Genomic DNA, 15,014 nt, shown 5'->3' with positions numbered 1-15,014 from the left:
GGTGTAAACACACACACACACACACACACACACACACACACACACACACACACACACACACACACACACACACACACACACACACACACACACACACACACACACACACACACACACACACACACACACACACACACAAACACACACACACACACACACACACACACACACACACATTGCTGCATGAAGCTCAGAGGGTGGAAAAGCCTTGAAGGTGTCACAAAAGTAAAAGCAAACACCAAAGAACTCTCTTGCGCGCGCACGCACACACACACACACACACACACACACACACACACACACACAGAAAAGAAATGTGTAAAGTGTGTACTTGTCTTACAGAGGTTGGAGAGTACCAAAGCCTTCAAGAGAGCAGTGGAGAATTTCCTTAAAATATTTTCAACCGTCTACATAAATAATTCATTCTAGAAATGAAAACTAAAGAAATTCACTCTAGGGTGTTTAATTTTTTGATTCCGATACAAACGTTTATATAGAGAAAAGAAAATGGAGCCAAGATTGTTTTATTTATGCTAAATCCATATTCCAATCAGTGTTTCTGCAAAGTCAATCCACAAATAATTGCACATTTAAAAAAAAAGAAAAGAGGATATTATTTAGCACTAAAATAAAATAGAAACTAGGAGGGCAGCCAAATGGGAGCAAGCCAAAGGCTGACTTTAAAAAACAGTTGGGACCCAAAATGGCTGCAACAAGTTGGTGACAAAGGAGATCTGTGACATCCAGCAAAAACAGCAAATAAATAGGAATGACAAGAAGGTGTTAACTAAAAAAATACATTGATGCAAATCATAATGTAAACAAGCCTTATATCACAGCTTTTTTAAATAAATTACAGAGTGCGTTTCCTCACAATGATCACTATGGAAGATAAAAACTAAAGATTCATCCAGTCCAAACCTGGACCTGAGCTGGGTTTTTACTTTTACCTTGGGTGTTTAAGACAAACCTTTGAATGGAACCACCTGAGCCATTACCATCAGCCCCGCTTATTATTAGACTCAGTGTAGACTCAGCAGCTCAGGATACATATTTGAAACTAAAACTAAAGTGACCACTGAGTGAATCCATGGGCAGCATTTCGGAGACTCCCCTCAAACAGATACAACAACAAGGGCTCAGCCGGAGATACACATCTGATTTAGACCATGAAGCGGTGCTCCTTGCCGTCGTGGGCCATGAGGATGACGTTACGGTTGGAGGTCCAAATGAGGCGGGCGAGCTTCAGGTGATTCTGGGAGCCCGGGGACGCCGGCTGCACAGGAGGAACCTGGTAGGTCTTAATGCAGCGGAGCTGAGGGGCCGAGTTCAACATCCCGATGCTGCCCAGCAGACTGGTGTTCATCTGAGGAGAACAAGAAACACACAAAGCTGCAGATAACACTTATATACATTATACTTAAACAAATACACTTACCAACATATCTAAATTCATATTTTCAAACTCACACTGGACAAACTTTAATCAGAAAATATTTAATATTTTTGCCATATAAATGGGTTTAAAAAATAAATCAAATGATCAAAATTGATAATGTTAATGGTGATAACAGCTCAAGATTACTCTTGGAAACCTGATCAAACATTTAGCAGTTTAAAGCAGCTCAATTCTGGATCCGTTTTGGATGAATTCAGTAACAGGTGACATGTTTTGTTCCTAACTGCAATAATAATTAGTAGTATTCTGAATTTGCTCCAGATCTGATTCAAAACTGGGTGTTTTCTTCTCCATAGCAAAGGCATCTAAGTCTCATGGGTATTGTAGTATTTAGAGTTATCCACCATACCAAACTGACAGGAAGAAAACGATTGCTCTGAAACTAAGTTAAAAATAATTGAAAGTGGTCTGGTCATATCATAAACATGGAACGGTGAGATTATCCAGGAGACTCATGTGTGTTGTATGTTGGAGAACATTGAGGAGATCAATGAGAGATGAAAACTTGGAAATGGAAGTTTAGAGTGGGAAAACACACTTGTGAAACCAGCAAACTCTCCCAACTTTACAACTCGTTACTATGGTTATAACTGCTCATAGTACCCATTGCTCATAGTTCAAAGCTAAATAAAAGCCAATTTATACTTAGCCACAAAGATATTCTTCGTATCTGAGTAATCAGTAATTCAAAGTTTTTACCTGCTTTATCTTCCATATTCTGTTGATACTTGATTACAATACAAACTGTATTGTCTAATACTTGTGTAAAATAAGTTATTGAACATTTTGGAAAGAAGACCCTTATCACCAGTTCCTGTTAGTGATGATACTCCTGAACTCTCTGAGGAAACATTGAGTTTAACCTGTTGATGCTTGTGTCGATGCGTCCTGAGAAGAAGGCACACAGTGAGACTGTGTGTGTGTGTGTGTGTGTGTGTGTGTGTGTGTGTGTGTGTGTGTGAAAAACGGAGAGTAAACTCTATCGTTTCCTGAGACGACACCGCCCCTCACTCTCACTCTCTTCTCACACACACACACACACACACACACACACACACACACACACACACACACACACACACACACACACACACACACACACACACACACACACACACACACCGACCGACAGAGCGTCTGCCAGCTCATTACCACAGCAGCCGTCTTGCCGGCGCGCTAGCAGCGGTTTATGCTTACAGTAATGCCATTAGTGTGCGCGTGTGTGTGTGTGTGTGTGTGTGTGTCTCTGCAGACAGTCGTGTCAGAGGTCGTAAAGACCTTTCATTCAAAATAACAGTTCTGGGAAGAAGATAGGTGTGTCTGTCTGTGTGTATGTGTTTATCATTTACATGTGTGATTGGTCTGCTGACTTTGTGTTATTGCTTATTTATATGTTCATATTTCTTTTGTGCACTGGAACTTTGATTTGCAATTCATTCAGTTTTTTTATGTATAGCATATGATAAACAAAAGATTAAAAAAAAGAATAAAAACTTACATGACTAATAGTGCACAGCTTGTGCATCCATTGATTGTTTGTTACTGCAAATGTTTTTTCCATGGGAAAAAAAACTGAAGGTGTTTCTGTAAATGTTTCAGTTGCCAAACAAATATCTAATCCCAAAAATTAAAGTCAGTTTAGATCAGATAAGTCTCAATAGTAATGTATTTGTACTGGTGTGACAACACAGCTGCTAAATAGTTACTCATACTAAATTTAGTTTTCATGGTTGATTTCTTTAGTTTGGTTCAGCTACTAAACTGTGGATGAACCTTTTTAACACCAAAATACCAGAGCTGGTAACATGAGTTTAAAGTTTGACTGATTTAAAATCATGCCGTTACTGTCCTGCTCTGACTTTTCCTTTATGGCTACACTGCCATTGCCAGCACGGTTACATGTTTGAAACTGCAATAATAATCGGGTGTGAACAGATGCGCGCACATGCGTGCTTGTTTAACTATATTCGTGGGGTCCAAAAACCGGGAGTCCAGTATACTTGTGGGGTCCCGACAGCTTAAATGCTGTTTGAGGGTTAAGACTTGGTTTTAGGATTAGGGATATAATTAGGTTATGGTTAAAGTGAGGGTAAGGGTTAAGGTTAGGCATTTAGTTGTGATGGCTAAGGTTAGGGTAAGGGGCTAGGGAATGCATTATGTCAATGATGGATCCCACAAAGATAGTGCCACAAACCTGTGTGTGTGTGTGTGTGTGTGTGTGTGTGTGTGTGTGTGTGTGTGTGTGTGTGTGTGTGTGTGTGTGTGTGTGTGTGTGTGTGTGTGTGTGTGTGTGTGTGTGTGTGTCATTCACCTGCCAGAAGGAGATGTGGCTGTCAGCATTTGAGTACGTTGCCAGGTAACGGCCATCAGGGGCGAACGACACTGCTGTGATAGGACCCTTATGACCGTGGATGTTCTGGAGTAGGAAAGAGAAAGTGGAACAGACTCATTAAACCAAATCAACCATTTTTTTTTACAGAAGCTAAACTCTGCAGCTAGTGAAAACTCTTGTACAAACTGGTTCCTCTGAATTTTACAGGCACAGTTTCAGTGAATCATTTAAAAATAGATTTATTTCACATTACTGAGTTTGTAATAAAAATCAGGCTCAAATCCAGCAAAGAAAACAATTCCCAAAGAAGAAAAACGAAGCTCCCTGCTTGCAAAGAGCGATGTGATGTAAACATGTGTCTTAAGAAGAAAATGAATACATAAGAATACAATTTTCTTTGAAAAACAGTTTTCATTGAAAATACGTTTTACCAAAGAAATAGTCCCTAGGAAAGGAAAGGGAATTAACCAAATATTAATGCAACAGCAACAACTTTAAATCAGTACACAGTACACCTAATGTACTACTATGATACAGTACTACTGCTACAACTAATATTAAACCGACACATATATTAATTATGTAATTGCAGCCTCTACAGTGTTTTGTATTAAAAATAGAAATGAAAACCGAGGCATTTAAGTCGTTAAAAAATATTCAATACCGGTACCGATACCAATACCGTGATTTCGATACCGGTTCCTAAAGAATACTTTTTTCAATAACAATTTTATAACACAAAAATAAATTACGACATTACACGTTATGGCACAAATCTTTTTTATTTTTCAGCTCCTACTATATGAGCCTGCCTCTGCGACGTGTAATGTTAGACAGCCAATCACAGACATTATTAGATCTTGGTAGAAACATGCTGCATGCTGATTGGCTTACTGACGCTGATGAAATTTATTGAAATGTATTGAAATTGGGTATTGAATGACAAGGCATTTTTCAATACTTCGGTACCCAGCCCTACTGTTCAGCCTAATGTTGATTAGATTATTTTTCTTATATTATAGATTATGTTTTAATATTACTGTTTTAAATGTTTAACTGATAGTATTAAGTGGTCAAAATGATTATTGTCAGTTAGTGGTTAAATGGTTTATCATTAACATCCCTAGGTACAGTGATGGAGAGACGGACAGGCTTCATCGGTCACAACTCACACATTTGTGTGCTTACCACACTGCCAACATGTCACATCCAAACATCAGAATGAAGACATGACTCTGTTCACCGCCCTAATGTAAAACTTCACGGCCTCTAGAGTCACTGCAGTAAACTGTTGGTAACAACCAATAACACCACAGCAGTGTATCGATTCTGATATGGGTGTTATAAATATTTTGTCAACACCCCCCTGTTGTCTGGACAGGATGCACAGACCAAGAGTCCCCTGTACTATTATACTGAAAGAATATTATAAACTCACTGAGTAGCTATATGATAAATAAAAACAAAATATGGTATGAGGTATAAATACAAATACTTAGTAAAGTAATGTTTGTATTAAACTCACTGTAAAGCACTAAACCTTATCAGATATGTACTAAGTCACAATAGGGACTTTATAGGAATATTATACAGGGCCTGAAATTATAAACTAAGTCAACTAGTGCTCTAGATTTATATTTTTTGTATGTTTCTGTACTTTCAAATACCGTCCTGCCCTTATATATCAAGTTCAGTTATGATATGTCTTTTCAGTCTCGTTACCTTTGGCTTTGCACATGCTGCTGCTGGTCTCTCTGCTAGCACACACTGCTGTACCACACAATGAAACTAGAGGCCTGTGACTTTTCCATCTAGCATTTGAAGCAACCTGAACTCTTGCTCTGTTATTTATTTGGCCTTATTTATTTGGACTAATTTCCTCTGGTTTCCTTTTTAAGTAATACGACTGTCCTGTCTGGCACATGGCTCAGTTATAATTATAATGTTATAATGTTCTAGGGTTCTCATGCCTTGCTTTTGTGTTAGTGGCTCGTTATTGACAGGCACTATGCAATAAAAAGTGGGTTTACATGAGTGTGTGTGCTGCTCGTATGGTATGGTCCAAAATTGTACTACAATTTCATCAGATTATGAAGTGTAACAGTGTTATTGAGGTTTTATAGAACCTTTTCACAGATGAAAAACAGACTGAAAAAAATAGCCACTTTACAAAGTGGATAGATATTTTATAGATATTAAAAAAAAAAAACTTATCTCAAACAACTTCATATCGTTCCTCATCACCCATTGTCGCTAAGGACAGCAAACGCTGAGTTTTCCACACGATTCCTTTTGCTGATGAATCTACTGAAGCAGCAGCTCGCGGTTCAAACCCTGACTTCAATAAATCCTATTTTGTAATAAAGATGAGATAAAGAACAAATTTTGGTCCTTGTTGAAATTTCATCGGAGCATCTCAGAAAAACTTGTTTTGCCGCCGCGCCGCCCAGATTTTCCTTGACAGTAAGTGTTTGGTTTGGACGAGTTAATTCCATCAGATGAGGGGCAGCTTCTGGTCCAACAGATGCTGCCATTCGCCTCCAGAACTCAGGGGACAAAATAAAGCGGCGCTGCGCCGTGTGTAACACAATAAACAGTCCCACCAGATGCAGGGTGTGTAACGCAATAAACGCCCTCCCAGAAATCCCCACCTCTGCCTGTGACTGGGATTACAAACTCCAGATAAGATTAAGATGCGTTGCCTCAGGCATCCAGACCATGAAATAATAACGCGTCTGTGGCGATTAAAGCAGAAAAATAATAATAACCCAATGAAATGAAAATCTCATCTTTTTAATTTGTTCTCTCTCTCTTCCTTTTAGGGGAAATCCTATTATCACCAGCAGTATTGGCTGAGAAAAAGCTGAATTTTTTGGATTGCTTTCCAGCCTGTATTCTGGTCTACCTCTCTTTATTTCCTACCTCTCTCACCTCTTTACAATCCATTTTTTCAACCTTCTTTCTATCCTTCACCTCTGTCAGTCTTTCTCCTCCATTATTTTCTATTTGGCGAGATCCCAAATCACATTTACCATCAAAATGATCAAAAGGCCAACAGAGTGGACACAGTTTGTCTGCAAACATTCATCAGCTCAAACCAAATAATCTTTAAACTGATGAGAATTAAATAGGACACCAACATCTAGTTTTTAAGATCTAGATGACTGAACTTCAAATGCCTTTTAAAACTGTGTATTCATTACATTAATTTGGCAAATGCATCTGGGGTTCATTTTCTTGCTCAGGTCCAACTAGACATGTGGAGCTGGTGATTTACTAACAGTTGCTTAATTTATAACTTATATGTATTTATATGAATTTGAAGACATAACCAGGAAATACAAATATTAATTGGAAAATGTAATGAGTTTATTATGAATTATCAAATGAAAAATAAAAGGAAAAGAAATATGTGTATAGAGAGAGAAACAGGTTGCAGACCTGTTTAAATGTTCATCAAATATTGATGCTTTCATATATATTTAGATGTGTGTGTGTGTGTGTGTGTGTGTGTGTGTGTGTGTGTGTGTGTGTGTGTGTGTGTGTGTGTGTGTGTGTGTGTGTGTGTGACGGTGTACTGCCTACCAAATCAATCAGCCTATCAGAAAGCAGTGAAGCACACTGAAACCATTTACAGCACTCTGTACTTCAATACACCTGACGCCTGGGGGACTCGACTGTGTGTGTGTGTGTGTGTGTGTGTGTGTGTGTCATACAGAAGGCTCATTCCATCTTATTTCCATCCTTTGTGACTAAGACTGACAGCCCTAAAACCCCGCCTCTTCTATGTTAACCAAAACAAAGGTTTTTTTCACAGAAAGTTACATCACACATCGTGTATTACACTGTTTAGTGATGTTTCTGCATCTACCATTTAAAATTTATTTTAAATCAAAGCTAAAGACATATCTTTTTGATGTTGCCTTTCTTTAAATAACTGTTCATTTGTTATACTGAAGTTGCATTGATGACACTGTATGACACTCGATAACTGCTCTTTAATGTTTAATTTCTTATACTGCACTGTAACTTTTATTAGCGTAGTTTATCTCTTAATTCTTTAAATTGTTATACTGCACTACTAATTTTATTCTTGTCTTTTATTTGCATATTTTATCTCTCAGTTCTTTAAATTCTTATACTGCACTGTCAATTATATTCTTGTCTTTTAATGTTTTTAAATTGTTTTTAATCGTTTTCTAACTGCTCTTTAATGTTTTATGTAAAGCACTTTGAAATGCCCTATTGCTGAAATGTGCTATACAAATAAAGCTGCCTTGCCTTGCCTTGCCTTACCATAAGAGAGTGCTACAGTAAAGATTTTTTTGTGGGTTTCAAACCTTGCATCAAGTATAAATCTATCTTAAGCACATGCGATTATTCAGTGTATGGCCAGCTACACTGATGGGCTGTGCATGTGTGAGGTGTTAACTGTGAGGCAGAGCTACACCTTTTAGTTGCAGAGAGTTTTCTCTGGTGTGAGTGGTTACAGAAAGAAACCGATGCAGACAGAGAGAAAGATCAGTCAGTTTGTTTCTTTGTGTTCAATTAGTAGACTCAGTAGAGTCTATTAAAGAAGCAGAGCAAGCAGCTGGACAAAAACACACACACACACACACACACACACACACACACTAATGCAGCTTACAAAGGGCTGTTCACGGAGGCTGATCAAAGCTGTGGCAGATGGTCATGCAGGGACTAGCTAGCTACAGTTGGACAAACGTGCATATGCACGCACACACATGCATTCACGCACACAAATGAACAAAACTCTGCCTCTCATCTCCTTCCTCTTTTCCCTTTGCGTCCTCTTTTTCCCCTCTTCTATCCTCTTTTCCTTCTTTTAATCCATCATCCATTCTTAGGACCATCTCTTTCTTTTCTTCATCGCTCTTTTTTAATTCTCGCATTGATTAAAATGAGCTAGAAATCAAAGTGTTTCATTGGGCAATAAATCTGCCTCAAAGGCTCATCGTACAGATTTGACAGTGATTGTTTATATAAGGAGCAGATTTTAACCCATATTGTATGTTGCTATTTATCCAAGTTTACACGTTTCTGTGGATGTGTTAAAACTTTATTTCCACAATGAAAACTTGAATTAATGGAATTAATTTGACTGATTCTGACAGCTGCTGTTCTCTGTGAAGGAGGACACCACAATAGCTTGTAAAGCCACCTTTCAGGTCTACAGGGGGTGAATGTTAAGTATCACTGATAAATAATAATAAAATGAACGTCTTTTTGAAAAGCATTAAACGTACAATATGTCATTTTCTGCCGCTAGGAGTCTCTCAATCAAAACAACGGATGTAAAAAAACTTTTGATGACATCGTGAAGTGGCATTATGGGAGTTGCTGATTAATATATCTGTTCACGGATGGGTTTATCCGTTACAGTTTTATCCACATTACCTTTAGTAACATTTATGCATGTCATTCTGATAAAATAGCTGCAGTTTTCCCACATAATTATGTTTTCTTGATTTGATTTGTATCGGTAGTTGACCAGTTAGCGAGCAAGCAAGCTAACATTAGCCAGCAGCTTAAACCACAATGTCACAATATATTTTACGTCAGTGGATGTTTTCAACACCGGGGGGGAAAAAGGTTTGTTGTAACGTTACTCATCACCGCTGAGAGACTTACTTCGCTGTTGGGGCTGCCCGCCGAGTGGCATGGGATGGCTGCCGGGTGTTGCTGCCGGAATTCTCCCCACCTTCACCTTTTGTCCACAGGACAGTCACCATTTGTCGGTCAAACTTAACTGTAAAGAAGACCACTAAACGCTAAATGGGGAGAATTTCAGCACAACACCACAGCCAGCCAGACTCGGACGCTGTGGGGCAATATGGTCTGTTTCCCCGACAGAACATAACATTTTCTGTTACTGCCATTAGCATAGTTATCACCCGGCGCTGTAGTTTGTGCTGGCTGGGTTCGGATTGCCGTAAGTTAATAATAGTGGCTGGCTGCTGGCTGACTGTGAATGTGAAGTGTCCCTGGGGTGGTTGACCGCTCTCATCCTGACTGAAGTCCCTTAGCGGCGGGAAGTGAGGCAGAAAAACCAGGGTGCGATAGCTGGCTAAATTAGCATTAGATTTGTCTTCTAGCTATACAGCTAACGTTAACGCTAGCTGGCGAACGTAATCGTGGGTTAGCCCAGTGCTGTTAAACGTTAACTTTTCCTTGATAAAAACAATGATACTTAAAATAACTTAATGAGCATGTTGAACGATGGTGGTATAATGTCAACGTAGCACATAACGTTAAGCTGGATCGATCGATATTGAAATGTATCAATAAATTAGGTCTCTGCTGTATTACTGTGTCGTAAGTGGCATGTAATCAATGACAAAATGATGCCGTTTGGCAGAAAGCAAGCTGTATTACGGTTACTGAGTACTATTCTTTCTGTGACATTGTATGATTTACAATTACTCTCAAACGTCTCATCTGGATTCCCGTGTTTTGACGGAAGTTAGAGGAACCAGAGGGATCAAAGGTTTTATGACGCCACTGACAGGTGACTAAATGAAACGTCCTGTGTCATTAAAATAAAATAACAGATTTCTCTGGGTTTTAACATTGTTGGAAAAATTTGGGATAGTGTAAGTACACAATTCAACAAAATATATTACATAGGTATAGTCGTTTTTAGACCTTTTAATGCAGAAATGTTACATAGTGTACCTTTAAGTGCCAAGAAGGGTTTTGGTTTGAAGTGTTTTCACAGTAAGAAGTTTTGTAAAGAGACATGCTTTTTGATTTTTATCATTAATTCTTGAGAGCAAACATTTTTGACATACTATCCCTGTTTTTTACCTTAGTGTTATATACAATAGCTCGGCGTACAATATGACGGACAGTGGCTAATTAGTAGTGATAAAAAATGTGGCTAAAACTTAATTCAACTTCACTGCGCAAGTGTTTTTCAATACATCAGAAATTGTGAAGTGTCACATACATTGGCGATGTGATGGAGTTTTGATGTTTTCCTAAACTGCAGTAAAAGTCTCTCATTTGCAGCTCTACTGAACATCTGATCACCGCAGTCTGTTTCTTGTCTTAACATTCCTCCCTGTGATATTTAAAACTGATCTGCAGACAAAGAAGGTACAGACAAATACCAGTGTCTTTAATGTAGACCTATATGAACCAAGGAGTTGATGATCATGGTCCTTGACCAAAGCTACAGTAAGCTGCTTCATAGTCTCGCATTGCCAGACCTTCATCCACTGCACTGCGGAGGGTCTGGCTAGTCCACACAACATTCCGGGATGGGAGAAAAACGTGCTCTGGTTTATTGGCATTTCTTTAAACCAATCATAATCACCTTGGGCGGCGCTAAGCACCGGACGGAGCAACGGTGCCTCTGCAAAATAGCCTCGTGAAGGAACTTGTTTTAGTGGAATGTGTATGTTCAAAGGTTGTTTTAGTCGTGCAACAGAAAAATCAGATTGGACAGATAGTCTAGCTAGCTGTCTGGATTTACCCTGCAGAGATCTGAGGAGCAGTTAACCATAGTCCTCACAAATCAACCAGAGTTTAAAATTACAACACAAAGAAAGCTGAAGGTAACGGACATCTGGCCGAAAAAATTGACATCTGGCGGAATTTCCGGTGGCACCGGAGCAATCCCAGAAGTGGAATGTCGTAGATATAGACTATCTGCTTCACAATAACAAGTCTAACACTGTTCACACATACAGTATTACAATATTTTAATCTGAACCAGACATGTCAATCTTGTGGCAGCACCAGAAAAAAATCAAGGGATGAAATTAGAAGAGAGTAGAGTAGAAGTTATCCTCTGGAGATCATGAATGTCTGTACAAAATTCGTTTTATGGCAGCAAAAGATCGTAAAAATGTTGATTCCAACATAATTTGGTTTCTCTCTTGTTGAAATAATTGGCCCAGACTTGAAAACATGTTTTAGTAAGTACCAAGAAGTACCAGAATCAATACAAATCAGAACAAATAAAACCTAAAAGATATCCAGCCCTATTAATGAAGAAGATAGTTTTATCTTACTGTACATTTGAAATTAAATGCTTGAAATTTTTACAGCAAACTCTTGCACAGGCCTGCGTGCGCACACACACACACACACACGCGCACGCGCACGCACACACACACACACACACACACACACACACACACACACACACACACACACACACACACACACACACTGTTTAGACTGTTTCCTTCCGCAATGCCATTATCAATTAACTGTTAATTACTGTAAATAACACTCAAAGGAAAGGTGTCTACAACACAACAAATAAACAAACTAAATGTCGGCTGAACAGGGGCCAGTGCTGTTATCAGATATAAATGACCCCCTGCACCAGACTAGACTGCTCAGGTTACTGCAAATCAATACGCAGCAAATTACCAACAAACGCACACGTACAGAAATACACACAAACAAAGCCAAGTAGCACACACAAAACACATACACTACACAATCTCACACACAATAAAAAAATAAATGTGTTCAAAGATTTAAAAAAAACGTGAGAAGACAGTCATTGCTTCATCATTATTCAATTACTGAGAGAGAAAAATATGTTGAGGCAAAACTCTCCTGCTTCCATCTTTATTTTCTCCTAATTTTCCCTTTATTTACAGCCATTCTTACTGCTCTCCTGTCATTAGATGTAATACGTCCTTTTCATGGATGGACAGAAAAATGTAGATAGGTAAGAAACAACTGGACAGGGGAGCTGGACATATGAACATATGAATGAAATGTTTGATGATAGGCTGTAAAAAAGACGAGGGAGAAGAGGAAGATACACAGTAGATGATCAGTTCATCAGATGGATGGATGGTATATGGATGAATGATTAAGCAAGAGATGGACAGAGATCAATGTGTGAAAAAATGAAGGTAAAAATGTGTGGATGGATGATGGATGGATGGATGAATGGATTGTTAAAACTGGAAAAGCAGGCGAAAGCTTGACTTTGGCTTTTTCTTCCTGTTGTGATCAACAGCGGCGGCGCTAGGCTATTTTTAGGGGTGCTGAAGCACCCCTAAAAATCATCTCAGCCTCCCTGAAAAATAAAGTCCTTATCATTGTGGATTTTGTGAAACTGTTTAGTGCTCAAACATTATTAATTTTGCAAACCTGATTTTAGTGATGGAGTAGGATAAATGACAACAGGCTCAGCTCATTTGTAGCCTTAAGTCAACAGCCTATCTGTGATTCCCTGAACCTGGGCTCCAGCCTACTGTTCAGTCTGGCGAGATAACTTTGGGGAACGGTCGTCAGAGTATGGCTACTTTCAACCACGGAAAAGGTATGGCTAATGGAGTGAAATTAAATCTAATCAAATGAACACGTCTAAGTAGGCTACATGTGTAGTATTTGGGAACAATCTGTGATTCCATGATCACAATGATGGAATTATATCTGTTAGACTAGCTTTTCACCACGAGTCTTTTGTTGTGCAACGTTAGACAAAATTGCTAACTGTAGGCAAATGTAGCTTAGGAGTAGCCTACGAGTTTTTAAAGTGTGATATTAATAGCCTGCCGTAACGGCTTGAGCACCGCCAAAAATAGCCTAGCGTCGCCGCTGCAGTTACCTCCCTACCAGACACTTTCTTATTTTTAACTGTCAATGCCAATGAAAAATAAATAATTAGATTTTCTAGTTGATTACAAAATGTTTTGTATGTGATTGTCAGTGATACATGAAGGGAGGGGGATCGAGGGAGAGAGGAGGATGGAGAGAGAGCAGGATGGAGAGAGAGAGGACAAAGAGAGGGACCTGGAAGAACCTGGTGAGAAAGTGGACATATATTGTACGGGCAAAAACACTTAAAATATTCCACTCACATTCTATTTACATGGAGGACTAGTTTTCTTCCCTCTTTTTTTTTTTTGCTATATACATATGATTCATATTATTCATTGGCCTCTGATTTATTTCCTGTATTGCATAATATTGTTTTGTGACTCATCATTAAAGTTAGTCTTCTCAGATTTATTGATGTCTTATCATATAATGTAGTTGTTGTATTAGAGTAAATGCATTTAGAATCAGGCCCAGGCTCTTAAGAAAAAGAGATGTTGGATTTTCCCCATCTGGTTCAGAGGCATTATTAGATTAGATTATTCATAATTTAGCTGTATAACCATATCAGTTTCTATCAATGATGGAAATGAAAAAGTTGAAAATTAACAGCAGAAAAAAACATGAATAATCCTGTCTAAAAATATGTTAAGGTTTATTTTACCAGTTCAAGGTACATGCAGGGACGTAGCTCAAAATTCTGTGCCCTCTAGAAAGGCATTTTCTATGGGCCCCTCCCTGCATCCACATCTATTCATTCTAGCATCTTTTGGGCCCTCCTCACATGAGGGCCCTGGATACTCAGTCCCCTTTTTTCCCCCAGTCCGACACCCCTGGGTATGTCCTGCAATAATCATGATTTGTAGTTGCCATCTTTTTTCACAGCAGATGCCTTGAATCTGTTGATAGTTTGTCATAATTGCAAGCTCAATCTGTCTATTTCTTTCCCCAAAACTCACCAGAAGTCATGATTTAAGAGTTAAAAAAAAAAAAAAAGAATCTTTATGGGGGCATGCCCCCGGACCCCCCTAGCTTAACTGCTATCAACTGCTCATTCCCCTAATGAGCCCCCCCAAAGGTCAGATCCTAGAATCGCCCCTGCAAATAACAGAACTATTTAGATGAGCGGTGTAGAGGTTTTAATGTACCTGGCATTTTCCGGTACGGACATCGTAGAGGGCCACTGAACCCTGGCGAGCTCCAACAGCGATGCGGTGACTGCGGTCACAGTAACCAACCATGTAGAATCTGAACAAGTGAATAACAAACTCAAGTTAACATGAGGTATATGGTCATCTTATTGTATCTGCATATTCCATATGATTTGTATTTAAGCTTTGGGTAACAAAGAAACCCAGATGAACTTTTGGGCTACTTTCAGAAAAAACACATCTGAAAAAGCATTATCAATGGGGCCCCCCAGGAAGAGACAGTTGGCATGAAGCCATTGGTCAGTTATCAATTCCACCCCAATTCATGGAATATACATATGTGGCACACACACAAAGAACCTCAGAGTGACTTTTGAGAAACTGGGGAAGCCGTCCTCCCGAAAGCTCTGCGAGGGCTTGTACATGATGCTGATTTCTTTGATGTAAATAAACCTTTATAATCAAGAAACAGTGTCGG

At 39.0% G+C, this 15,014-nt stretch overlaps 1 protein-coding gene across 1 annotated transcript in view; it reads right to left on the bottom strand.

The window, feature by feature from the left end:
* Positions 1 to 508: 508 nt before the first annotated feature.
* Positions 509 to 15,014, bottom strand: part of LOC120545634 (WD repeat-containing protein 7) — a 151,384-nt gene continuing 136,878 nt past the window's right edge. The window contains exons 28-30 of the mRNA XM_039780167.1: positions 14,534 to 14,633; positions 3,771 to 3,875; positions 509 to 1,366 (exon numbers count right to left, since the gene is read on the bottom strand). Of these exons, the coding sequence (XP_039636101.1) occupies positions 1,163 to 1,366; positions 3,771 to 3,875; positions 14,534 to 14,633 (409 nt within the window). The 3' untranslated portion in view covers positions 509 to 1,162. The remainder of the gene's footprint in view (positions 1,367 to 3,770; positions 3,876 to 14,533; positions 14,634 to 15,014) is intronic.

This window comes from Perca fluviatilis, chromosome 17 (assembly GCF_010015445.1).
Source record: "Perca fluviatilis chromosome 17, GENO_Pfluv_1.0, whole genome shotgun sequence".
Lineage (NCBI taxonomy): Eukaryota > Metazoa > Chordata > Actinopteri > Perciformes > Percidae > Perca > Perca fluviatilis.
This window is presented reverse-complemented; position numbering and strand designations above follow the sequence as displayed.